We start from the raw sequence: 27,326 nt of genomic DNA, 5'->3' as shown, positions 1-27,326 counted from the left end.
ATCCCAGGATTAACGAGAATTTTGATTTCAGTTTTGTAACTTTTTGGTGAGGTGTTCTGTTTATATTGTTTGCCCTTGAGTTTTGAGCTGTAGTAATCTCAAACTACACCAAAAGAGGTGAAAAACATTTTTAAACAAGAAAAAATATTACCTTAGTTAACGTTTAATCCTGGGTTAAAGTTAATGGGCTTTCGAACAACCAGGCCCAGATGTCAGACTGATCAAGGTCTATAAGTTACTCAAGATTAAGTACGGAAATGTATTGGCAATGTATATGAACAAAAAATACTCTTATTCTTTTCCTAGTTCTGTTGACATACCGATAATGAGAACTTAGCATTCAATAGGCCACGTGGCTCTATACGAAATAAAAGAACGAAGTAAAGTTCGCAAATTTACAACTTCTGTGCAGGATACAACCGCTAGCCTACGATTAGGAAACAAAATAAAGCTTAAGATACGGTGCTTAAAATTCTCGTTCTACGTTCGATGTAAAGCCTGAAAAATTCTGGCCGGGTACAAGAAATTATGTACGAAAATTCCGAAAATAAGCCCCTCTGTACTAAGGCCTTGCGAAAATTACGATTGGGAATTGCCGTCAAACACAACATAGACCAAATACCATTATGATCAAACGTTCTTATCTATAAAAGAACGATTCCTCACATTGAATCACTGGGGTGAACAATTGCCAAAGTATCTGCAACGTAATGAACTTTTCCCAAACTGAACCCAAATCCCCTCCCGGTCGGCGCCTAATAGGATGCTGTTGTCTTCGAAGTTCGCACGCTCAGAGGGATAACGTTGTTATAAAATTTCTAGTTATCCCCCTTATATTACCGTTCGCACATGGAAAAATTACCAACACAAATTTCCCCCTAATGAACAGCTCAGACAGTTAACACAAATTTCCCTCTAATGATCAGCCCAGACAGTTAACACAAATTTCCCTCTTATTCTCATCCTAATAAAACCCCCCTCCAAAAATGATCGGTCTCAAAAATATAAGCCCCGGGCTTATTTTCGGAATTTAAATCGAACGGATTCTGGTTATATTCAAATTTTTAACGTAAAAGAATTTTTCCCTCCAAGCAAATACTAATAATGGTAAGAGCACTGAATGGAATCCAATTCATGTTGAAAGTCCTCTGGAAACAGCCTGGACCCCTTTCAAGCCCTCACGAGCCATAATTTGGCACAATTATATTATCTCCAGAAAACCAGTGGCTCTTCTCTTCGTTCACTTTTACCTATTTCGAATTGTGGCCTTCTCGTACGTTATTTTAAGGGAAGGGTGCATATTCAATGAAGTACGTCATGTGTTGTATGTATTACTACAAAATTCTTTACATGTAATGTTATTGTTGTGAAAGTTATAAGGTTACTACGGCGCTGATCGTACTGGACCGCCATACACTTAACTATGACTGATCCTCACTCGGGGATGCAGTTAATTCTGTTTCAGCGTGGCCGATGAAGTGAGGTTTAACCGTACTAACATACAAGAAACTCCGGCTTCTCTTCAGTTAGGACGCTAGTAATATAAACATTACAGTTACTTCTGGGTCAGTGAATTAACCTGCGATCATACCCTCCCTCCCTCCCTACATGATCGCAGGTTAGCACTGAATTAATTATTCACTTTTATTTTGATCCGCCTAAGCCCTTTTTGTGTTCTAAATCGTTTAAATGTTTAATACTTTCTCTCCAACCAAGATCTGCTGGGTTGTTTTCGTGCTGTTAAAATCAGCTGAGCCATTTTCTGTGCTGCATTCTTCCTCTGGAGAGACTGATTGACTCAGTAACTGTTTTCTGATGAGTAAAAAAACAGCACATGCCATGAAACGAATGCGGAAAATCAAAATGTTGAGAGAATTTTCTAGTCTCACTCGAAGTGCAAACCCTTAATTGCACTGGCCTTCATGCGGTTACCAATACAAATTCTTACAGCTCTGATACCAATATACTTCAATGCAACCTAATTTTCAGTTTCACGGCAAGATATATGAATTCCGACAGTTAGCTGTTCATTTCTTTAAGACCATGAAAAAATTTATTCAGTGTACTTGACCAAACATTGAGCGGCAATGAAAAAAGAACTTCTTCAAACTAAACTTATTTAACTGAAGCTTGTTCAAAACCCGATTACCTTGTCTACAGTACAAGTTATTTAAACAGTGCAAACGGCAAAGGAAAAAGGATCACGAGGGATTCGTCGCAGGACAGTTTTAAGTTTGGTGCGTTTGGGAGGAAATCATTTCAGTGCAGCACGGCCAATTGCAAATGTTATACCAATTACAGGTTGAATAAGCGAGATGGCAATACAAGGTTTAATAAAGTCTCTCTCCTAAGAACAACTAAAACAACTGGATTAAGCACTCTCGATTTCTGTCACGCACAGAGATCAAGAGTGAATAATCTAATTGTTTAAGCATAAACAATTCGAAAACACCAAGAAGCGGTCGTCATTTTGTTAACAACCGCACACTGCTAGGCTACTCACTATCTACAACAGAATACTGAGCAGCGTAGCCAATCAGCATTCGTGAGAGAGCGCTAGTAGATTTATACCAAATGTGGATAGTATACCAAGAAAGATTGACAAAGTAGTCAGAGGTATTCTATAGATAAGTATACCTTATACGTATTCTCTCGCACTTAGGACATTTTCCTTCAACAAAACAATCCTTGTGAAATGACGCATGGCACCCTATAAAAGCAAGGGATAACACAATCGAAAAAATTCCTATGGCAACTTGACGAAAAAAGTCTAAGAGCTAAGGGAGTTTTCGTTTATTTTAAAACTAGCTGCAGTAAATCTAGGACGGTAGATTATTGCACTAATATAGGAAAGTAAAAACAATATTACACTTTTTATAATTTTTAACTCGATTTGTAAGTTACTATTTAAAATCAATACCGTAAAACGGTAGCACGCAAGCTGGACACATACGTCTACATTTACTTTTTTACCAAATATTATGTTATATTTGCTATCTAGCTTTCCAAAAGACACTACAGGATTTAGTTGTTTAGCCAATAAAGGCAGAAAAAAATTTCAAAGAATTATGGCTTTCGGGATTTACATTGCCCGAGATTTGTCAGGATTTATTGTCAGATGATAACCATATATCAGTCCGGAATATCCCGATAAATTAGGACATCTGTGATGTCACGAAACTCACGTTTCAACCAATGAGAATGCGTGTTTTGATTGGAGTGTTGTGTTTCACAACAAACCAAGAGATTCAAGATGGCGGATAAAGAGAGTCGCGAATACTTTCCAATGCCATGAATGCGGGCCTTCAGGGGGTATATATTTATCTCGAATTGAGTTAAATACTGTCCAAATTATAAAATAAAAGGAAAGTTTGTGTTCGCGTTCCATGTCACAGACAATTCTGCCCAGATAACGATTATCCTCGGACCGAAGGAAGCACCACAACGTAATGCGGGCCACGTTTAACGAGCTGCTGTTATCATTCTTTGGAAAGAGACCGTACAATCGGTAATCATCTTTACTCTGCCTTTTTCTAAGCACAGAAATGATCGATATGAGAATTGAGGCTTTCCTCCTATCTAGGGATTATCGGGCCGAAATCGACAGCACGCGCATGTTCTTATATGCCAGCAAAGATAAATTGTAGATGTCCAAAATGTTATACGTTTTGGCTAAATCGAGGAAATGAAATCATCATTAAAACAGAATTTTCAATAACGCATACGAGTGAGAAATTCTCGTTCTTTTATATAAAATAAACTAAGCTAGAAAAAATGTATCCAAAATTTTAGTGTTGTCAGATGCAAGGATAGTTAAAAATTCTGTTAATATATTCTTTGTAAATCTGAAATTTCTCCATTTTGGTATTTATTTCAAATATTTCTTGTATCTATTTGTTACTGTGCTAAAAGATATCATGTCTGATTTCCACATTTAAATTATGAAAACTTACATATAATTGCTGACTTTCACAAGTTATTTACCCAAAAATATCAAAATATAATTCCTGGACAGGTTGACAAGGGAGTATTCACAATCCATCCACATGTCCCAAGGTTTTATTATATGTTTATTTAAAGTTTACAAAACAAATTCAGTCTTGAAAGTGAAATCCATTTTATTTTATTCACTCTTTAGGTACTCTCGACCTTGAATTTGCCTCTTAGCAGAATGCAGGACCTGAAACAAATCACAAGCACTTAGAAGATTATTACATTGCTTACAGATGTCAATATTATTACAAATGTATTTTTCGTTTTAACATATGAATTTATTTTGAATGTAGTTACCACATTAGTCTCACTAAATAAGAGATTGCCCTCAAGTGGTCTGATAACTCTTATATTTTCTATTTTTTATTACATATTCTTAACCAAACTGATATGTTTCCTGTTCACAACCAATTAATGTTTTGCATTGGTTTCACAATTAGTAATGTTCAACACTCGACACTACATTCTAAACTCTCGTACCTTTTTAGTCTTTGCCTTCATAAAAATTATTTTGCAAAAACATTACTTTCTGGTACATTCAAACTTCATGGGGAGGTGAAAAGAATCATCATCTACCAGGAGCAGCTGCAGCGTGTATAGTTTTTAAGAAATGCCAAAAAAAAAGAGTGCAATGCACCCTACAAACCTTAACTTACATGTTTACATGGCCCTCAACGTCTGGTAAATGAGCACAAACAATCTCTTTACCTTTTGTGCCATTCCTTGGGATACTGATAGCATCCATTTACAGGGAATCACTGCAGTACCCCTGGCCTGTATGTTTCGCTGCCACTTCTGTGCTGTAGGTGGTTTTCAACAGGCTGCTGGCTCTCCAGTGATAAACTGGGGTGCACATTCGGTGAATCCACCAAAACAGAGACCTCCCAAATATGTTTAATTTCGTCCGCGTACTTAGCGACGTCTTATTTCCTCTCTTTTCCCTTTGTTTTTCCCCCAAAAATTCGGCAAAGTGCCTCGAGCAGTCGAGTATGCTCTTCCATGTACTTAAGAGAGAGAAATTGAAAACAACTGTCATAAAAATGAAGGAACGATGCATTACTTAAGCCTTATAACAACAGCGGTTCAGGTACACTTGTAACGCCTCAAATTCAAAGAGAGTTTACAACCGTGTAATTTGGCATGATGAAACTTTAACAACACTAGAACCAGTAAAAAAATATACACAGCTCAATGAAAAATACGTGAATACTAGAAAATAACGCGTACACTTTACTAACCTTAATATTTGGCCACAAAATCGCGTCTACATCGTCGCTTGACACCAAAAAAACTCAATGATTAGAAGACAGTCAACGTTCTCCCACTACCAAAATGGCCGCTTATTGTCCTTCTCAACGTTTGGTCGGAAAAAGTCCTTGATAATGCTGGCCAGACTCTATGCGAGACTGGAAACAACATATTTTCTTGGTCCGGATAAAAGGTCCGCCATTTTCCCTGCTAACAATAGCTTCATGACGTCATGACTGTCCTAATTTATCGGGATATTCCGGACTGTATATGGTAATCATCTACTACACATGTTGTTTTTGAATATGCCAAGTTACAGTCAACGTTGCCATACATGAAGCTTTCCACTACTGATGGTACTACCACTGGATAGGTTGAAATACCAATACCCCAAGTTGTACATGTTTCCTTTTGTTTTGCCTGCGTCATTAAAGCTCATTTGAGATGTCTATTTCATGATTCTTTAACTAATTTCAAAGCAACCTGCGGGCAAACAAACTGAAACCAATCAACGCAGGATGAAGGGTAAGAAATACTTTAAAATTCTAAAGCAATCCCTCTCGAGTTGGACCATGTACCCAGTTATCCCCGCTGCGGATAATGTTAACACGCGCGTTGCCTGGATGTTTTCGTGGAGGATTAAAATGCTTGCAAGCCGCAAGGCCGCTTAGATTGTCGACGCGAGCAAAATCCGCGGCATAGGATTACCTGGGAATGATCTAAATATAACTTGAGAGGAATTGTCTTGGAAATGAGGCCTTTTAAGTGAGACTAATTCCTTTACCCTTCATCTTGTCTTGGTGATAAACATTGGCAAAAACAACATTTAGGAGACTTAGTTGAAGGAGGCAAGAGTAGGATCTTAGCTGGACTGACAAGATGTGGTTTGCAAGTTTTTGCCAGTGGAGTTCTTAGACAAAACACCAATTAAATCATGCTAAGATCTCTGAAATTAATTTCTAGCACAGTAAGTTGATGTCAAAGTTATGAAATGTCGAACAACAAACCTGAACACTGTACTACTCTGTTAAGTTGAAAAGGAAAGATGACATCATCTCCATTCTTGCAATATTCACAAATAAATCCTTTCGCAAGACACAGCTATATGCAGTAAAATGAAGAAGGTAAAATAATATAAACGTTACTTATTTATTCATTTATTTATTTGCCATACTTAAACCACTGGAAACGCCTCCTCGTATTCATATTTTATGCACATTTAAGTTATTCTGGACTCTCTCCCGCATGGGATCAACCCCTTCATAGAGTGGGGACGGGTTATGTATTCACGCTTCGATTTATGCCCTGCATCCTTCACTGCTACGGCCATAAATAAAGTTTAGGGCATAAATTAAAAGGGCAAACCTGGACCATAACTTACCGCACGGACCTCGAATTCAGTTCACAGTAAGAGGTATTAAGAACATATAATGATATCATCATCAGTAGGTGGGGTCTGCCAAATGGATAGCCGACCTCAGCCAAGAATAACACTGTATTCTACAGATATTGCACCATACTGAAAAGGTGACTTGGATGATGCGAAAAGAATCTTGATAACTATGCTTAGTTGGCAGAAATTCAACTAGCTCAACTGCACAGAAGTTAATCTTGTTATTATATGGCTGAGAAAATTACTTTAATGTGATTGACTGAGAGCAGGCAAATTTATCGTTAATTCTTAAATTGCAATGTAGTGCAAATTAACGCCCACGTGTTCGCAATTTTCTCAGTCACATAACAAATGAGTAATTGCATAAACGCTCGAGCAATTAAGGACTTCCACTACTCGCGATATTTGGAAATTCTTTCAAGTTGTACTCGTCTAAAGGCTCGTGCAATTTTGAGAGAATTTTCAAATATCACTCACAGCGTAAGTGCTGAATTGCACCAGTATTCATACCATTACCTATACTAACTTATCTAGAATAATTATGCTCGTCAGTTTGTAGGATTTTAACCCGAAGCATCCAGAAAGTTAACAGAGAGTCAGGATTTCTTAGCTGGACTGGAGCAAAAGACAGAATGGCAGCAATTTGCTGCCACCTTAATCAAGTGCTACACCCGTCGACGACGTTCTGCTATTGTTTTTGGATGTTTTTGTGCTCTATGCAAAAAAAATAGTTCCTTGATGAGTTTTTTAAAAAGTCCAGTCCTGGAATTGGTGCCAGTACACTCCCTAACCTACTCTTGACAGTACATTACCATCTACAGTTAAGATGGTATCAATATACTCTAAGGAATTTCAAGCGTGACCACAACGACTCCTAGCATGCGAGGATTAAAGTCAACTACAATACCCTTACATTACTTTTGTTTAATAATGATAATAACAACATTTTCCAGGCACAGCCAATCAGTTGATAAGTTTGGATGAGCTGCTACAACATTTGATGGCATACCTGACAGTGGTTGATATGATTCAAGGATTCTATTGCTAGCTTCCTCAGAAAAAGGAGCAGATCACCATTATGGGCCTGCAGGACACAGAAGACAAAATCAGTGAAGTGAATATCATGGCATAATTTATGATGCCGACTAGAATTTGTTATATGTTAGAATGTTAAAATATTTGCATCATTGGTTTTGGCCATCCTATTCAACATGTAAAATGCTTGAGTGGTACGTCAACAATAACATTTTATAAAAGGATTCATTTTTGAGGTGTTTTGAGTCTGTTTAACAATGCTGATATCACCTTGATATCACCTCAAATGACATCAAAACGAGCGGAATGTTAAAAGAAAAAGAACGCCTGAAAATATCAGTGTTCTACTGTCAATGCTGTCAATGTAGTTCCTAAATTTTACAGTAAAAACATATATACAAGTAGGACACAATGCACAGTGTCACCTGCAAAAGGTCGTGAATGGAATAAAGATGTGCTTCCCTACAGATATGATCTGGCAACTTATTAAACTCTTCTGCTAATCTATAAAAAAGAAAACATTCTCTTTAAAGAACAGAAAACGTCACGAGTATAACGTTTATAATTTTGACAAGCAAGGTTCAGTCAGGGCAACTGAATAACTACTTACTCATTTGCTTTTCGACACGTCTGAATGAAGGATTTAAGGAAATGAAGTCTCCTTCGGATGTCCTGCAAAGATGATACACAGTAGATTCTGAAAAACTTGCAACTAACCACTAATCAATAGAAATTCAAAATATTACCTTTAATCCTTCCAAAACACGAAAGCGCTTATATAAAGAGGGATTAAGATCCATGAGGTTGAACAAAGGGTCAAAGTGTATCTTGTTTAATAAATCTCTTGCAAAGTTTGAAACCTCATATCTGAAGGAAAGTTAAGGAATAAACCTGACTAGAATATTAGAAAATAAATGATGTAAACTATGCTGTAGTCTAAAAGGTGAGCTGTTTGCTCGGTATTATTTTCATTGATTTGAAGAGTTACATACAATGTTTTGTAGACATACATAATTCATACACAAACAGACACGTGACGCCACACATACGCACATTTTCAACTTCCAATTAACAAATTGACGCCAGTTTTGATGTGTCTGTCCTCTAATTGATGATAAATTGCATCATAACATTGTCAAAGTGGCTGAGCAACCACGAGCCGCAGGCAAGTGGTTCTGCAGTAAACTTTGACAATGTTGACAAAATTTATCATCAATAAGAGGACAGACGCATAAAAATCTGACTTCAATTTGTTTTTTACAATAACAAGACCCCAAAATGGTCAAATGCCGGGAATAAATGAGGGGAAAAGACGCTGTAAACTTGCCGTAAACAAAGATAAGTAAATTTTATTCAAAATGACGCGAACTTTGTCTATAGCTCTTCTCGCTTTTTAATTGGCTACTTAAAAAAGTCCATAAAATCTCATTGGTTAAAAAGTTGACAGTTTGACAGCTAACAGCTGAACTTGAAAGCTTGCATAAATTAAAATTTCATCCGTCTGCACTCTTACTGATGATAAAAATGAGCCAATCAGCGCGCCAGAAATTAGACAGTTACTGTAAAAATATGGAATTGATAATACTGCTACAATGCAGCAACAACACGAATTCGACAACTACACATATTTCGCCTATCCAGTTTCCATTTCAACAATGATTTTTTTTTTTCTTAAAATTGTCTAACACCGACCAACATAAACTTTCCACTATTTTCAGTTACCTCTTTAATGGCTTTGACTATTAATTTCCTTGTAATTCTGTATTGGTTATGGTTAGTTAATGTTAATTCTTAATTGTTAAACTATTCATCATTTGTGCAAGGATACTTGGTGAAGTCCCATTTCCTGACCACTCTAGCTGGAATGACTTCCAAAACGTTACTGTGACAAGTGCTACAAAAATACTTCCCCAGGTAGTGACAATACCGAAATCGCTTTATGTAATCTAAAGGGAAAAAAGGTTTTACTTCAAGATATATGTACATAAAGACTAAGACAGACAGAATACACAAACATCAAGACATAAAGAGGTTCAGTGACAAGTAGCATATATATACCGATCTTTGAAACCTAAATAATCTTGCTGGGTAACAGATAACCCCAGATTACTACTGGAGGGTTAATAATAGACACTACCATTAAACAGAGCCAAAGAAACTCACCTGGAGCAACTGCCATACCACAACCAGCACACCTAAAGTTTTGCTGGGCCATAAGTGCTTTCCTCCTGAAAACAATATCACACAAAAATAAAATAAAAAAAGATTGAAGAAAAAGTCAAAGCACATTTTCAATTAAGAATTTTTCCTAATTGAAAACATGTTACACATTAAGATTGAACTCTGACTAAACCTTATCACATAGCAATTTAATTATCAAAATTGAGCAGTCTATAATAAAGGTGTGCTGGCTTCCAGTAATGATGCAGTAATTGTGAAGCTCTGTGTTATATGTTTCAAGTCACCAAAACGTTACTGGAATCACTATAACAAACCAGCGGCATCATAAGTGTGTTGACTTTGGTGTTGGTTTCCATCCTTGGTCTAAAGGTTCTCGTGGTTGTTTGCCTTTTCTGACATATTTACTTTGTTTTTTGCCAAAAAATACATAATATGATACGTAATAAGACTTGATCTCCTCTCTTGGCTTGTCAATGATTCAAGACTGCTTATTGGAGTGTAAAGCCCAAAGCTACATAGTGGGAATGGCTATCATGTTTTTGTTTCAATATTTCAGTACATTCTTCGACATGACACTAATCATAATAATTATTCGTTCCTAGAACTGGTAAGAAAGTTTGGTTTGGCCATGCTCAGACCACACGACTAAGCGGTATTTTAAAAAACAAATGACCCAGAACACTGTGTATGTTACTCAAAAGCAATGCCAAAGTACATATATACTGGTAGCTGTACATATGGTGCAAAATATGGAATCCAAAGAATTGATCTAAAGAATAGACTCACACAATGTAATTGGATAAATAAATAAAAAATAAATAATTACACAAACGAATAGAAAATCAGTTAAATAAAAAAAATCCTACATCGAACAAAAGATGGCAGCTGTACATTTTACCACAATACCTTGCGAACCTAACACAAACCATTAGGCACAACGATAGCCACCTTTTTTTCTCCATATTTTTCCCTCTATTAACAACACTGAACGTGCTAGATTTGAAGTTTTGAGAACGTTCCTGTACGTATCTATGAGCATTGTTACAGTTTTCTTGTACTATGAATAATGGTAAATGTACCAGGATAAATGTACAGGATGCAGTTACTCCTAGATAAATAAATAAATATATATATACTAAGTACATGTAGCATATAGAGGAATTTACTCTTAGTCAGTATTTATAGTGCAAAGGCTAGTGAGACAAGTACTTAAAGGTTGGAAACAAATGATTCAAATCAAACTTAACAAGGCTAAAAACCCAACTGGCAGGAGGAAACCAGTTGGCTATTTACAAGCTTGGCCATCTTTCAGACTTCAAGTTCGATGCCTGAAATAATCAGCCATGCTGATTTATTTTAGATAATTATGTTGTCTTGACCACGCATTCCTAAAACTAGTACTGAACATAACGGTTTATTTGACATTTGGAATTGACAAGGCATAATAAGATATATAATTTTGTGTTGAGAAAGGTATGCCAAGTTATTTTTGTCTGTCAAGTGCACACTCTCACACTGTTCAAATTACACTGAATGACTATTGAGTGTAGGCAACTCTCAAGCTGACTAGGAGACTTGAATGACTACTACATGTTACCTATGTAGATGGCTTGGATAAGTGCCACATATTACACTCTGCAATATGAAGTTACATCAGATATAATGCACATTTATATCTCTTGAATAATACAAATAGATCCCCCCTGCCTCACCACACATTGCAGCTAGGAAATTATACACCAACTACAAAAAACAAAAGGCCCTTTTGGCCTGCCTCACGTCACTTGTTTTAGTGCGCGAAGAAATCCACTGCTAAACCAAACAGGTCTAAAATGCAAGCATAATGCTGGATAAAGTAAACAGGAGCACATTTTCACTTCCGTTTTAAGGAAGACAATTCGATCCGACTCGATTCGGCCTGATCTGACCCTTAATGACAATTAATTCTCGTGATTTATACCTGTTTGCTTATTCTCAGAAAGTGTGCATTATATGATAGTTTTTAAACTAAAAATGCCAAAATTGCAGGAGGGGATGGACAACAGCAGTATCCATTCGAAATTTTGTTTGACACTGACTCTACCTTTGCAGTCTATGTAAAATTGCATATCTTACCGCAACCCTTCTCGCGGTGTTTCTAGCAACAGAAACAGCTCTGACGCAAGCACATCTTTTACCTCAAGCAATTTAGTGGTCATTCCCAATGTCGGAGGCATCTCTGAGAAAACACACGGGAAACGCCTACACTGCAGGCTACCCATGGCCCAAGGACAAACCCCGTATTTTACAGTCAAGGGGTGTAGTTTAGAAAATCGGTTGCCCTGGCTGTGATTTCGTCTATTATGGACAAACAGATCGAGCCTTAGCAAAACGATTATAAGAACACAAAAGGACGGTTCGAGTTGGAAACAGCAACTCAAAGGTTGCACAACACGACGATCAGTTTGGCCATAACATAGACTTCAATCACGCCACTGTTGTGGACAAGGCTCGTGATTACCATAAGAGACTTTTTCCCTCGAGGCTTGGTATTCTCAGAGAGAGACCAAAATGCAGACAACGAACATATCAAGATTCCGACCTGAATATTAACAAGTCACTCGCGTAGTTTGATATGTCATTACATTTCGCTGGCGTATCACGTGCAGAACTGTGCACCGTTATATAGCCAGCAATTTCAGTTGGCTTTTTAGATTAATGAAGACTTTTCGAAACGTCTTTGTATATAAAGTAGCTATTAACGTTGTTTTAACGTTTTAGTAGATCAATGTCAAACAAAACTTCAAATGTATACCACTGTTAGTTTTTAATCAGGTCATTGTGATCTCTTGATTTTCTGGATGTTAGGGTTGCATTTAGTTTTCGGGGATTTAAGTATTTACGACCCTTTATCAGGGTCAGAATTCCATCTCAGGAACGTTTATGCTGCTCTTTGTTGAAGCCAACTAATAGCTTTAATCTGTTGTTACTTGCTTTATTTCATGGACAGAAATGATACTAATACCAGAGGACTAGAAAACCAGTCGGCGCGAGTAAGTTCCAGGAGACCCTTTCACTTGCTTCCATTAACGCAGGTACACTAGTGGCTTGACGCTCACACTATAACTCACGCTTCAAATAAAATGTAAAGTACACAGAATACAAGCGTTACACTTGTGGTATCACCGATACCCTGATCTGATCCATGTTGATACATACACTGACATGTTGATTATAACTTCCATAATATTCACAACTAATTTTTGTGATTAGCGCTATCTATCTGCTGTGCAGGTTCCTAAGGAGAAAGCTCAAAAGGGCTTTCCTAATGCATGCCACACACTCCATTAAAAGTTCATCATCAGGACAGCTTGTGCTTACACGATTGTAAAAGATACAAACCTGGGAGGTTTATGAGCATGGAAAATTATCTGTGCTCTGGGAGGTGCCCATTCTGAGTTCCCTCGAATGCGATACTGAAAATCAATAAGAAAACCACTTTTATTTAGTTACGCTTTAAACTTTTTAAGTTAACATTTCTTTCTATGATATAATGAGCCAATTCTTTCTTTGGAGTTCAAACTTTACCCCAGCTAAAACACAGCTGCATCTCTTTCACAAATCACGAATCATTTGTTTACCCCTAACTGATGACTGCATGAGTTTGAAAGTAATATCATTATTTATAGCCGGTCAATCAAAAAGTCTTGAATCAATTGCTTGATCTTACACACTATTGTTTGAATTGTTGCGACAAGCTCCGAATGTATTTGTAAAATTTAAAAAAAGTCCGAAAGATTCAGGAATCTCTCAAGTTTGGAACTTGATTTATGCCAAGGTTTTCATTCAGGGACGGACACCTCACAGATTGAGCAGCTGTGAGGATGATTTTGTCTGTCTAGTTTGACCCTCCAGAGAAAAGTTTTTCTTATAAAGAAGTTTAGTTCAAACCATTCTGCCCGCCTGTGAAAACCAATTGCCTTCCTACGAAAAATGTTGAATGAAACCTCCGATTTACATGTCGGGTAGATATAGCACTTGACATACTAATTGGTGGCACATATAATAACATTAACTAAAGTCAGTAGCAAAAGTGCAAAAAATCACAGTATTTAAAGTTTAAAATCTCAAATATACGCATGTCAGAATTAACAATATAAAAGTTTTGCTATCAAAGAGAAAAAGGATCACAAGGATTTCCAGCTCAAATTCCGCTAATGTGAGCTCTTAACATATCCAAATGGGTTTTTTACATGTTAAGCGCTTATTTTTTTTTTCAGGTTCAAGCTACAATTGCCCCAGAAATATCAAAGTAAGTTTGCTTCCTTTCCCTATGCCTATAGCTAGTGCATTCCTGGTTTTTCAATGGAAAATTCCGGATCAACTACAGAGAGCAATGGAACAAATTGCAATCATGAGGCCTAGAATTACATAACATCTAAAACAATTAATTATAGGAGAAGGCCATGCTTTTTTCTTAATTTCCACTGAATGTGTTTGTGTGCAACTGTGAACTTCGCTTGATTTACATTATATTATTGAAATGAGTCACGAAGAAAGTGTCTGGCCATGGATATTTGATCCCTTCAGCTTTGCTACACAGCAATAAGGTGGAAAACTCACCAAACAAACACTGAATTCAAAATTAACCACAAAAGTTTACTCTGATTTGCAAAAAATAATAATTTTTTAACAGCATTTATGAAGCGATAAAAAAAATATATTATTTCATCAACTAAACAACTTCTTGAAGAAAGTGTGATCATATACAATCATATTGGAACTCACTGGTAATGAGTCTTGCTTGCACAGAGGTTTCTTTGTGAAGACTTCAACTTGAAGAACATCATCTGGTGCCACAGCAACAGCCTCTGGTAAGGGAAGTAAACACTGAGGAGCATCTTGAAATGAAACTAGCCATTGCAATTCAGATGCAGCTGGATGCTTCCTGTCGGAAAATTTCTCTAGCAGACTTTTTGCTACAGTCTCAGCTGAAAGCTGAGTGGACAGCTTGGTCTCCAAAACATCTGCCGCTTCTGATGAGGGACTGAAGGTTGCAACTGACCCAAGTGTAACAGAGGAGATGCATAAGTCAGTATCATATTCCTGAAGTTGTTTATCAGATGTACTAATCTCTTCCCATTCAGGACTAAGTTCATCTTCACTGTCGCATGCTGATCCTGTGAACATAATAAACACTTCCTCACTAATCAAGGACATTAAATTTTGTACAAAAATCTTCGCATTACTTAAAATTTTTACTGTCTAAAAAAGAAAAGAAACCCAAATCAGGAAAACAACAACCAAAAATGCAGTCAGTCACCAAACAATCTGTTCATTCAAACATAACAGGAGAGCACATTATTAGTAAGGTCATCACAATGTACACATCTGTATCAAAGAAGTAATTTGATAGTACTCTGCTTTATTGCTTGTGATTATAATTTATGCAAACCGCCAAATCAGGGCACAGGTTCATGATACAGGGAATTATTAATATTTCAGTTCAGCAAAACGTGACATATTTCATATTTACCACCAACATCTACTATTACATAACGACCGAGTTTGATTACTTGAAATGTGACTCTCGCCTTGCAGCATATGGAAGCGTTGTGTTACAAAGGTTTGAATTTATAAAGGTTTGTATGGGGAAAAACGGTAATTGACATTATAGCCGAAATTTTGATGTTTTGCAATAAAAAAGCCTTACCTCAATGCCTTGTTGTCTGTTCTATTGTCATCTTTCTTCTCAGCTCAATCTGAAGCCTTTTAGGCAAGTTACAGTTGAACCTTCCATAAGTGACCACCCAAAATGTCAAGCCTAGCAGGTCACTGACGGGAGGTGGTCGCTTAGGAGAGCTTAGACCATATTGAGTCAAAATTTGGCCTCATTAGCACATGGTAACTGCAGAGACTTATCCCACGTTTTAGATGTTTATTCATGTGAAAAGTCAATTTTGAGAAAAAATCTGGTACTTCACATTGAGAAATTTTTGTCTCTTGTACTACCCAGGAACGTGATAATGTTACAATTTAAGCTCTATTATTTGTCAAGTGGTCACTTAAGGGAGGTTAAAAACAATAGAAAATTTCAAACTTTAACTTCTAAAAGTGGTCGCGGTTGCTTGCAAGAGGTGATCTTTTACAAGAAGTTCCAAATATAGTGATTTGACTTAGAAACTTTTGGAATTTTGGAAAACTGGTCGCTGAGGAGAGCTGGTCACAACCAGAGGTTCGATTGTACTGCGCTTTGGTTTTCCTCTCCTAACAAAGAATAAAGGCTAGACACTCGATTGTGGACTGAGCCCCGCTCAAAGTGAAAAAAAACACTGAAAGCATGCCAGCTGTCCCAATTCCTCCTCAGAATCATAGCACAGGGTTAAACGCTCCCTTTCAGTTAAATCCCAAGCCAAATTCATCTCTACAGCGCACGCTACAAAGCTCTGAATCAAAGAAAGCTAGCCATCCGGACTGAGAGATGATGCTGCCAGGACCCACCATGGACATTTCAAGCCCAAGTGGAATTCCGGGCTAACAAATTGACCCTGACCAGGGGAAGGGAGCGCAAAGTTCTCAACAAGCCATGTACTTTGCTCCACAGTCCCCTAGGGAGATTTTTGTCCAGACTGCAGACAGAGTTGGTTTGTCGATCAAAGCAATGCTCTGTCGGTGGCCTGGACAAAAATCTCCCTAGGGGACCATGGAGCAAAGTACATGGCTTGTTCAGAACTGTGCACTCCCTTCCCCTGATCAGGGTCAATTTGTTAGCCCAGCATTATGCTGTGTTCATTGCGGGTCCCATCAGCATCCTCACTCAGTCCAGATGGCTAGCTTTCTTCGATTGAGAGCTTTGTAGTATGCGCTGTGGAGACAAATTTGGCTTGGAATTAACTGAAAGGGAGCGCTTAACCCTGCAGTACAATTCTGCAGAGGAATTGGTGCGGCTGGCATGCTTTCAGTGTTTTTTTTTTTTTTTTTTTCGCTTTGAGCGGGGGTCAGTCCAAAACCGAGTGTCTAGCCTTTACTCTTTCTTAGGAGAGGAAAACCAAAAAGCGATAACTCGTTTAAGAGGCTTTGGATCGAGCTGAAAAGTGAGATGAGAATGGAAAGGACAACAAGGCACTGAGGTCAGTCATTTTTATGCCAAAAACATCAAAATTTCGGCTGTAATGTCCATTATCGTTTTCCTCATACAAACCTTTATAAATTCAAACTGTTGTCACACAACCCTCCATATGCTGCAAGACAAGAGTCACATTTCACGTAATAAAAGTGGTAGCTTTATAATAGTAGATGTCGGCAGTAAATATGAAATATGTCACGTTTCACTAAACGTTAGCATAAAGATTTAAAAAATAGAAAATAACCACTTGCATCGTGAGCTTGGGCCGCCTGTGACCTATAAGTAATTTATCATAAATCTATCTAACAATTAGATTACGAGCTCAAGATTTCTATGAGGTGATAGTTGATGAGGCCAAAGGCTGAATCAACTATCACCTCATAGAAACTGAGAGCAAATAATCTAATTGTTTTAGTAGAATTCTTGCTAAAATTTACTTCAAATAAGGGTTTCCAATTATTTCTTGACGTATTATTAAACTCTGCGGCTGAAAAAGGTCACTTGGATTGAATTGTCATTTAAAATTGAAGCTGAATGCCCGCGTGCATCAGTTTTTTCAATAATTTCAACTTTTTTAAATATCAAGAAACCAAAAATGTCCTTCATTTTGACTTCTCAGAAATTTAATTACCATTTGCATCAAAATTTTCCTCCAACACTTTGGAAAAACGAAAAAAATGTCACCATTTCCTAGATGACCTCCAGCCACTGCACACTAATGGCTGATAGCGTTCAATGGCTCAGCCAATCAGATTACAGCATTTGCATTAGTATACTAGTAGAATTCTACTAATTGGGGATAGTTCTATTTGTCAATTCGAACTGAGGATATCAAAGTAAAACTGAAAAAAAGAGGAAGTTGGCCACATTTTTGGAGCCGCACTTTATAGCTCAAAAAGGCTGTGGTGAACATACAGCCACAGCAACTCCTGGTTTCCACAGCCTGAACCAATTAGGAGCATTTCCATCCCCTCTGTATGGGATGCAAGTCCAACAAGCCCTAGGATTTCACGGTAATGATCGTTTCTGGTACTGTGTCGTTACTGTGATTCAGAAATAACAGACATCTTCAGCCTTGCCAATCATAATTCATTTGACAAATGCTTATTTTTTTTCTGTTCTACTTTTCACATTAAAGTAGTTCCTTTGATTATAGCACTCCAATTATATATGAAACTAAAACGCTGTTTCACGTCACCCATTCGTCATCTTGTATAAATCCCAAAGTGCACTGCACAGTATGTGCAATACGGGTTGGGACGGATTTAAGATGGCACACAAATGGCTGATATAGAACAGCTACAATTGTTGGTTTTCAACCCAGCAATCATCAGCTTACATGGAATCCATTGGTGACTGCAAAGAAGAATTGCAAAAGCTGACCTTGTATAATTAAAGGACATTCAGGAAGAGGTAATTCTATACTGAATTCGAGATCGTTATGGAGAACATCACGTCGCTTACTAGCCAAGATCCATGCCACTGAGTACCTGTAAGCTTATATATAGTGTTCGTTTCATTTCTTTCTCTATTCTCTAATATTATTTCGTTTTCTGTTATTTGCATCCAAATCAAGCGCAACATTTTGTCAAATTATTTCCATTACCCATCATTTCCCACAATCACTAGACACAGAACTGAAAAAGTGTTAGCAATGACATTTGAAATCCTAGGGCTTGTCCAACACAGGACAACTACCAGCACCAAATTTGCTGGTAACCATTTATCCTCAGAGAGAGGAGCTGTAGAGTAGAGTGTAGCTCAAGAACAATGTGACTTGCTGCAATGTAGCTTCCCTGGATCTAAATTGTTTGTTTCTGAAGCTTCGTTGCTCAGCCCCACTTTCTGCTATAAACACTGAGAGAGGTTAAATAAAGAGAATATAATTTCATCATCTATTTACTCATTTATGATTTATTTATGACCAAACTGAGAGTCAAATTTCTAAGCTCACTAAAAATCTCAAACAGTAATAATTCTAACCCCTTGGTATGTTTGGAAAGAATCTGACAGCAATACTATGGACAATGCTCATATTATCCAGCTGCCCTAAAACATGTCATACATAATTAATTATTACAGCACCATACACATTATAGCACCCAGAGTATAACAGCAAACACAAATGCAGCACTTTATTCTACTCCACATGGGTACTCAGATATAGCCCATGAAAACATCTTGCTGCTAAAGTGTATCCTGTCCACCTTGGATGGCACTCATTTTTCAGTAATTAAACTTAATTCAACACAGTGCAACTAGAGACAATTTTTTTATTGAGACTCACTTGATGAGTTTGTCCATGTGCCTGGCTCTGAAGTGGATGATTGTGTAGTTTCATCACTAAAAGCAGCCTGTTCCAGCAAATGTTTTCCTTGCTTTTTCTCCCATCTCTTTCTTTCAAGTTCCTCCTTTAAATGAAGGATCTCTTCATCTTCTTCCTCGTCTGAAGAGTTCACATCATCGCATTTCATCTAAATGATGTTAGATCACATACATGTAACTGTAGTACAAGAAATTGACTAGAAAGATGCTTTAGCTAGAAGACTCAAGTAGACGATTTTGAACTGCCTGCAAAGGATTCACAAGCTAACCATGCATTCTACATTTGACAAGGTTTGGTGAGTAAATTCATTGTTACTTATATCTTTTTTGGTTATCTCCTGTAGTTATAATTCTCTGTTGTTTTTTTTTTTTCTATAAAACAGAGAAAAACAAACCAACCGAAGTGATAAATTATGTGCCTGGAACAGAAGACAAGAATGAAATTGTGTGCTTAAATACCGTAATCTGATTATAATTCCTGGGCTTATACAATTTCGTAAGCACTTTTAGATGCGTCTATATTCAAGGGGGATTATAACCAGAACAAAAACAAAAAACGTTCTGAGCTAAAGCTGCACATGTTGATCAATATAGATTTTTCATTTACTGGTATATAAGCTTCAAAAAATTGTAATAAAACATTTTCAAAACAATGAAAGCTAGGGGGTCCTATAACTGGATGTATTGTGGTTCGGTTTAAAGGTACATGGGCTTATAACTGGGGGGCTTATTAGCGGCAGTTTACAGAATACAAATAAATGGATTTCTCACCAGCTGAGCTTGCGAAAGAGGCAAGAAATGAGGTTCTCACACACTGAAGTGGGGGCTGGGCCTGAGTTAGATATCACGTGTCATGCTAGGTCTCGTGACTCAGTTTTCTGTTTCTTGCCAGACGAGCAACAGCTTTTTTTGTCTTATTTTTTGGTTTCGAGATTTGTTTGTCTCTAACATGCCTTCAAAATCCAGAGCAGCTCAGTGATTACTTCCTCACACCCACAGTCCCGAAAAATCTGGCAGAAAACAATCGAGAAAGGAGCTGGATGCTGCAGAGAATCGACAAACCAAAGATCATTCTTGCAGCTCAAGGAGTTCCCGCCATCAGTTTCAATCTCCTTCTAGGGAATGCCACTCGTGTTTGGTTGTTCCAGACACACTCCGGCCTGGGCCCAAAAGCTCTTGGAGGCACAAAATAAGAGCAAAGAGCAGCTTCAACATGTGGAAAATGAACTGAAATCTCCCCCACAGTGATAAGCCTGACCGAGCAAAATCTCCTCAGCCCGAGTTTAAATACCAGTGGAACAAAGTTCAGTACAAGCTGAATGCGCAAGTCCTCAGAAAACTGTAAGAGGCTGCCGCCGCTAGCAACAAAAAGGAATGTAACGAAGTGCTCGATGAAAGTAAGAAGCTTTTAAAGGAAAGGAATAAGCATATTATGCTAGCTGAAAAGTTTACTTGGGAGGCTATGGATTTTTACAATCCAGGAGCCCCTTGCATGTGACTCGGATGATGAGATATGCATCAAGCGAGCAGTGAAAGAAAGCAAAGCGTTAAAATTGGCAAATAAAAAGCCCACAAAACCTCACTCACAGCAAGCCCACCCTCAGCGGCCGTATAACTCCCACCAGAATTCCACCATGACTAGGCATGTGGTAATTTCCGCCTCAAGGCCAAACGTCAAGTCGGGGCCAACAGATTCGTGTTTTCGATGGCATGCTGGAGTTCTAGACATTTTGCTCTGAACTGCCAGGCAGCCATACCCCTGTCCTCATGCGGAAAGACACTTTGATCAAGCATCTCAAGGGTGTTCAGTTGTACAATCTGATCAGCGCTGTGATTACAATGATCCTGTGGCTTTGGCCAGCAGTTTATTTGATATGTATGGTAAATTAGGCATTACAGAGCATGAAATGAAAGATGATGTTTACAGTAGTGCTGTGGACTTCACCACTGTTGGAAGCCCAGTCTACAAGTTGTTGTTTGCCTGATAACAGTTGTACACAGGGGCCAGTCCATGTAAAAGGTCATTTGAAGGCCCATTTAGATTTTTGGCAGGGGATTAAGTTGAACCAGTGGGCTATATCAGTTATAAGAGATGGCTATGCTCTCCCATTTGTGAACCTGTTCCAGCTAGGAACAAAGTGAAAAACCAGAAGTCTGCTTTGGAAGAAGCAAGTGTTGTTTCAGAACAAATCATAGAATTGCTTTCCTCAGGTTGTGTGATAGAGGTCAACCAGTCAGAGGTTCAAGTTATCAGTCCGTTGGGGGTGGTTAAGAACAGTAGCAAGAAACGGTTGATCCTAGATCTCCGATATGTTAATAAGTATTTCAGAATCTCCAAGTTCAAATATGAGGACATCCAGACAATGCACGATATTTTCTCTTTGGGTGATTGGTTTTTCAAGCTGGACTATAGATCAGGGTACCATCATGTGGACAGTTTTCTATCCCACCAAAAATTTCTGGGGTTCAATTGGACTTCGCAAGGGCAAAAGAAGTGGTTTGTTTTCTCAGTTCTCCCATTTGGTCTGGCATCTGCCTCTTTGTTTTCACAAAAGTCCAAAAAGCCCTTGTTAAACACTGGCAGGAACAGGGAGTCAGAATTTTCACATACTTGGACAATGGGGCGGGGGCAGGAAGGAGCCACACCACAGCATTAGCAGCATCCAACATGGTCAAGGGGGACATAGCTGCTAGTGGTTTCATAGCCCACCCCAAGAAATGCTGCTGGGAACCTACCAAGTGGGCGACTTGCTGAGGTTTTCTCTCAACTTGAGTGAAGGTAGCATCCAGGTTCCCCAGATTGCATTGCCTGTCTGCAGGAGAGAATTAAATGTTTGTCTAATGGTACCCCCACTGCAATGCAAGTGGAGAGCTTGGCGGGGACAGTGGTTTCAACGGGACTGGCCCTCGGTCCTGTCAGCTGTTTGTGAACCAGGACCTTGTACCTGGATATTTTGTCAGGAGAGTTCTGGTCCCAGTGCATCACTCTCTCCCCAGGGGCAGTTAGGGAGGTCCAGTTTTGGAAAGATGGTTTTCCTCAGTGCAATGGGTGACCAATTTGGGAGGCAGATCCGAATACTGATGTCATCTCCTATTCAGAAACTAGTGACTCAGGATATGGGGGTTACTTTGTGGACATCGCAGGCACTGAAGTATCAGGCTGCTGGTCAGAGGTGGAAAGCAGGGAGAGTTCCACATGGAGGGAACTTGGAGGTACAAGGCTGGTACTCCTGTCAGTTGTGGATAACCTTTCAGGGAAAACAGTATGTCACAGAACTGACAACATGAATGTCGAAAATATCCTTAAGAAGGGAAGCCCAGGCCCAAAGCTACAGTACATGCTGAGGCCGTTGCTATCTACACTCTCTGTGGGCAGCACAATATTTGTTTAGAACCGAAGTGGATCCCCAGGGAATTAAACTTTTAAGCTGATACGCTTTCCAGACAGGTGGACTATGACAATTATATGCTTTACCGAGATATTTTTGCAGCCTTGGACATGGTCCCCACACCGTCGACCAGTTCTCAACATTCAGGACATGCCAAGTCCTTTGTTTTTGCAGTCGCTGGCTTAACCCCTGCACTGAAGGAATCAATGCATTTACTCTTTCTTTGACAGGGGAGAATAATTGCTTGTTTCTTCCACCCTTTTTGAACTTGGAAAATGTCATTTTCCAAGTTGTAGTGGTGGAACAATTTCACTCCATCACTCCTTCACTTCCTGTCAGACATTTGGAAACCCTGGGGAGGGGAGACTCCCATATGAAAAGGCACAGAATGCTTGTCAGAAAATATGAATTTAACTACTAAGGGACACTAATGCAGATGTTGCTTGAGCTTTATTAGATCCCTAAAAGATACCACTTAAAATGGAATAGGTTCAATCACTAGCCACTGTTCAAAAAAGGATCCCGTGTGCACTTGTAGATCCAACTCGCGTACTCGAGAGATCAGCAGAAATCAAGCCCAAAAACAGAAATTAAATGAGAGCATTTCTTTTATTATTATTTCCTCAAGTGCACCCCAAAGGATACTTTGACAGCTAAAAATGGTGGCACGGTAGCCTGTGAGAGGCATTATTGGCCTATGAGTGGGCTTGTTGGCCTGCACAAAGCATTACTTACCTGTGAGAGGTGCATAATAGTCTGCTTGAGGCATCATTGGCCTGTCGGAGGCAGGTGTTGGCCAGCCTGGGCCTGTGAGAGGCATTATCAGCCCATGTGAGTAATATGTCGGCCTGTGAAATACTGTACACTAAAAGGTGTACTTTCTGCAGTAACTGTTTTTAAGACAACTACCTACCTTGATCCATGTAGTAACCTGAAACTGAACGTTTGTGGGATCAAAAGTTTTTCTTTTTACCTGGCAGTGCCTAGCCAAAGAGCAGTGGAATACAGGGAGCAAACTGCATTTAGACCAGTAGTACCCGGCATTTGGAGGGGTCTGTATGTTAATAACTAACTTACAGCATCACTAAACTCAGGAAAATCTAAAAGGATATTGGCGCTATATAAATATTTTATTATTATTATTATTATTATTATTATTATTATTATTAAAGACTTCTATATAGTTCTTTGCCAGCTGCCCCCACCCTGAGGGATCTAAGGCACAGTTGCCAGCCGGAAGTGCGTTCACTAGCCGAGTCAATACCTGGTTTGTCATCATCCAGGACAGAGCTCCCAGTGCTGTTAAGAAATACTTGGCTGCTTTTCCAGCATGGCAGAAGTGAGCAGAACCCAGAGGCATCAATGTCCTTCCTACATCAGGTCCTGCGTTTGCCCTGTACTTAGTGCATCTGCTGCACACCAAAGGATCATTGGCTTCCATCCAAGCAGCAGCCTTTGGGGTGGCTTGGGCGCACCAAAAAGCCTGCTTACTGTCCCCATCTCATCACACCCTGAAGAAACAACTGCTTGAGGCGTGTGTAAGAATACTTGGAACTTGTCCCAAAAACAGGAAAATGCCAATCACAACAGACCAAGTAAAAGAAATGGCACTTAAGTTTGGCACATGGAAATCTCAGTGAGCTCCAGATAACATGCCTTATTTCCACTGGTTTTGCAACATTTCTTCGCTGGGATGATCTTAAAGATCTTACACATGGAAACCTGCTAACGACCAGCAACCACATGTCCATCTCCTTGATGAAGAGAAAGAACGACCACTTCAGGGAGGGGTCTTCAATCCTGGTTGCACGCACCAGCCCTTCTTCCTGTCCCATAGCAATTATGGAATGGTTCCTACTCGCTGGCCAGCACCAAGAAACCGACTACTTACTCAGAAAGATACATGTGTGCCATCCCAAACGTGGTTTTTCCCTCCACCTGCAACCGCTGACTTATCCGAGAGATAGTGAGTTGGTTAACAAGTGTTTGAAAACCGTTGGGCTTAATCCCAAGCAGTATGGTCCACACGGCCTCAGATTCAGTGGGGCTTTGCAGCAGCCACGGCTGCTATCCCAGACAGGCTGCTCATGCGTCATAGCAGCTGGCGTTCGGAGTCAGCTAAGAACATGTACATTCAGGAAACAGAAGAAACCCTCCTTGGGGTTTCCCGAGCACTCCGCCTATAAGATCCATTTGTGACAGCTTTTCTTTTCAGGACTGTGTTTTTCAGAGGAGACATTTTTTAAGTTCATCTGAACTAAGTTCTTTGCGTGAACATCTCCAGTCTTGTTGTTCTGTCCCAACCAGTGGGCTACTGCAGAGCATGACATAGTTTTCGTTTTATTTATATCATTCACTAACTTGCTATTTTTATGCAGGGTCCAAAAATAACAGTGTTACTTAAAACTACCGTTTTTCAAGACAGCTTTGAGTTTTACTGTGGTATTTTACATTGAATTTCATTCATTTTTAATTCCACAATACATTGAAGTAACAAACATGATGATTTTACTTTTCTTGTCAACATTTGTAACTTGATACTTGTTTTCCTTGCAAAGGTATGTAACATTATACCTTTGAAAACATAAGGAAGATGTGCTCGCTTTTTATTTTATTTTTCCCACTGGAGATTGATGGAATAAAGTTAAGTAACTGATGAAAAAATCGAAGTGGAATGATTTTGTTTTATTCAAAACAATTCATTTTACTGATTAAACAAGAACTAATTTTATTATCAAAAAGTCATGTCAAGTAATGGAGTCTTGTGACTGAATAGTGCACGAAAGTCAACAATCGGCGCTGAGCTTCCACATGTATCCAAAGCATCCAAATGCATTGCACACTCTATCTTTCTATTGTCCAGTGCCATCTCAGCTATGCAACCCAAGTATGGTTGCCACAGTCCATTGGCTTACTACAGTGAGTTGAGGCTTCCTTCCTGTTGCAATGAAGCCTATAAGACCCGCCTCCAACTAACAAATCTGTTACCTATTTCATACTGGCATGGATTTTTGGATATAGTTTTTTTTCTATAAAACTGTAACAACTTAGTTTTGATAGATAGTGAAGCCCTGCCTGTAACTAGACCATCAACAAGATTTACTAGATCACTGAGCAGCACTGCTATCATTTATATTCCTAAGCAAAGTAGAACTCTTACTTATCAACACTCATTTTTCATACATACATGCTGCACATGGAATGCTCTGCGCCCCCGAGTTACACACAAGTCTCATCTCTCTAGCCTCATTTAAACGTCTACTACTTCAATATCACAATAGGGTTCTAGATCTGTGTGACGTTGACAACATAAGAACCTGGAGAATCTGTCCCAGGTGCAACATAGCAAGGACTCTCCTGTGCCGGCCGTCATGCTGTTTCTAGCAATTTGAAATTCTGTTTTGTTTCCTTTTGATTTTTCTTGTTTATATATGCGTAGCTTTAGTTTAATTCTTATTAACGAGGGATCCACTGTAATTGGCAAGGTTGTAGTGGTCTCCCTGCCTAATAAAAATCTTATGTACCGTATATAGGTATTTTAGTTAGACGAAGTTCAATAAATAAGAAAAGTGCATTCTTATTCTGTTATCACCTTTAGTGTTAACAATAAAACCACTTCAAAATAATTAATACACATTGTTATACCTCCCAACTCAAATACGTTTTCTGATTGGAGGAAAACATGTCATGTGTCATGGGTCAAAACTTACTAACATCCTGGGGTGAACAAAACTCGCTAACTCCCTAGGGAAACAACAACTTGAACTTTTGACTCACACGTGATCAGGTCGTGCTCCTTGAAACCGCGGCGAATTTGTGGGCCAGCCGGCATCAAGCACATGATTTCTTCACAAATGATTTCTTTGCAGACCCTTAATGTTACCCTGGGCTTTGTCTCAGGTAACATTGAGGGTCTCGGGGAAACAAAACTCACTGTTTCCTTTGGGGCCAGTCATTAAGTGCTTAATGATCTTCATTGTTGAAAGCCCAATCACTTAAAAAAGGTTTGTTGTTACAAACATAGTGGTGGGCATTCAAGTACTCAAGATTCCAATCATTGAAGGCATTCAAGGCATTCTGTCCACAAGGTTGATCAAAAAAGATCAGCCGCAATAAGAAGATTGATCAGATGAAGGCAGTGCAGTAAGTTGCCTATCATGGGGACCAATAACTACCTTGGGCACTATAGCTTGCTCTTAGTTTATTTACAGTTTATGTCCCATAACCTGGAATTTCACATCATCAACAAGCCAGTAATGCCATTGCTTGGTCTTACGGACTCCTTAATATCATTCAGTTGCACAGCCAGGTCCATGAGATTGACACCATCAGTGCCTTGCGCACAGCAATACTTGGTAAGTACAAACTTAAGATTTATCTCAAGGTGATCTTGGCAATTTACAATTCTCAATTTGCAAAATATGAGGCTGGACACCAATGTAACCCCTGTTATCAGGCCATCACCCAGAGTACCCCTTGCAATGGAGGAGAGTGTTAGAAGAGAACTTGATAGGATGGATAAGATTGAAGCAATCACACTGACGTGTGAACCAACTGAGTGAGTCTCACAAATGGTGGTGGCAAAGAAAAAAGATGGCAGTATTCCCATCTGCATCAATCTGAGGGATCTCAATTAAGCCCTAAAGAGACCCCATTA

The 27,326-nt window shown here is 38.8% G+C and overlaps 1 protein-coding gene across 4 annotated transcripts in view; it reads right to left on the bottom strand.

Annotated features, from left to right (window-relative positions):
* The window catches only part of LOC145492274 (run domain Beclin-1-interacting and cysteine-rich domain-containing protein-like), a 58,479-nt gene that overhangs the window by 664 nt on the left and 30,489 nt on the right, over nt 1–27,326 (bottom strand). The window contains exons 7-18 of one of the 4 annotated variants that reach the window (XM_081471671.1): nt 19,243–19,429; nt 14,618–15,009; nt 13,232–13,305; nt 9,833–9,897; nt 9,498–9,615; nt 8,416–8,536; nt 8,280–8,341; nt 8,095–8,173; nt 7,644–7,718; nt 6,249–6,342; nt 2,638–2,710; nt 1–1,812 (exon numbers count right to left, since the gene is read on the bottom strand). The exon at nt 1–1,812 is cut by the window's left edge and continues 664 nt beyond it. In XM_081471671.1, coding sequence (XP_081327797.1) covers nt 1,686–1,812; nt 2,638–2,710; nt 6,249–6,342; nt 7,644–7,718; nt 8,095–8,173; nt 8,280–8,341; nt 8,416–8,536; nt 9,498–9,615; nt 9,833–9,897; nt 13,232–13,305; nt 14,618–15,009; nt 19,243–19,429 — 1,467 coding nt within the window. In that variant the 3' untranslated portion in view covers nt 1–1,685. Of the gene's footprint in view, nt 1,813–2,637; nt 6,343–7,643; nt 7,719–8,094; nt 8,174–8,279; nt 8,342–8,415; nt 8,537–9,497; nt 9,616–9,832; nt 9,898–13,231; nt 13,306–14,617; nt 15,010–19,242; nt 19,430–27,326 lie in introns of those variants that run through there. The other 3 variants (XR_014049968.1, XR_014049969.1, XR_014049967.1) reach the window with 3 other exon arrangements.

The sequence above is a fragment of the Orbicella franksi genome, chromosome 7 (assembly GCF_964199315.1).
Source record: "Orbicella franksi chromosome 7, jaOrbFran1.1, whole genome shotgun sequence".
Classification (NCBI taxonomy): Eukaryota; Metazoa; Cnidaria; class Anthozoa; order Scleractinia; family Merulinidae; genus Orbicella; species Orbicella franksi.
The sequence above is the reverse complement of the archived record's forward strand: the minus strand, read 5'-3'. Positions and strand labels throughout refer to the sequence as shown.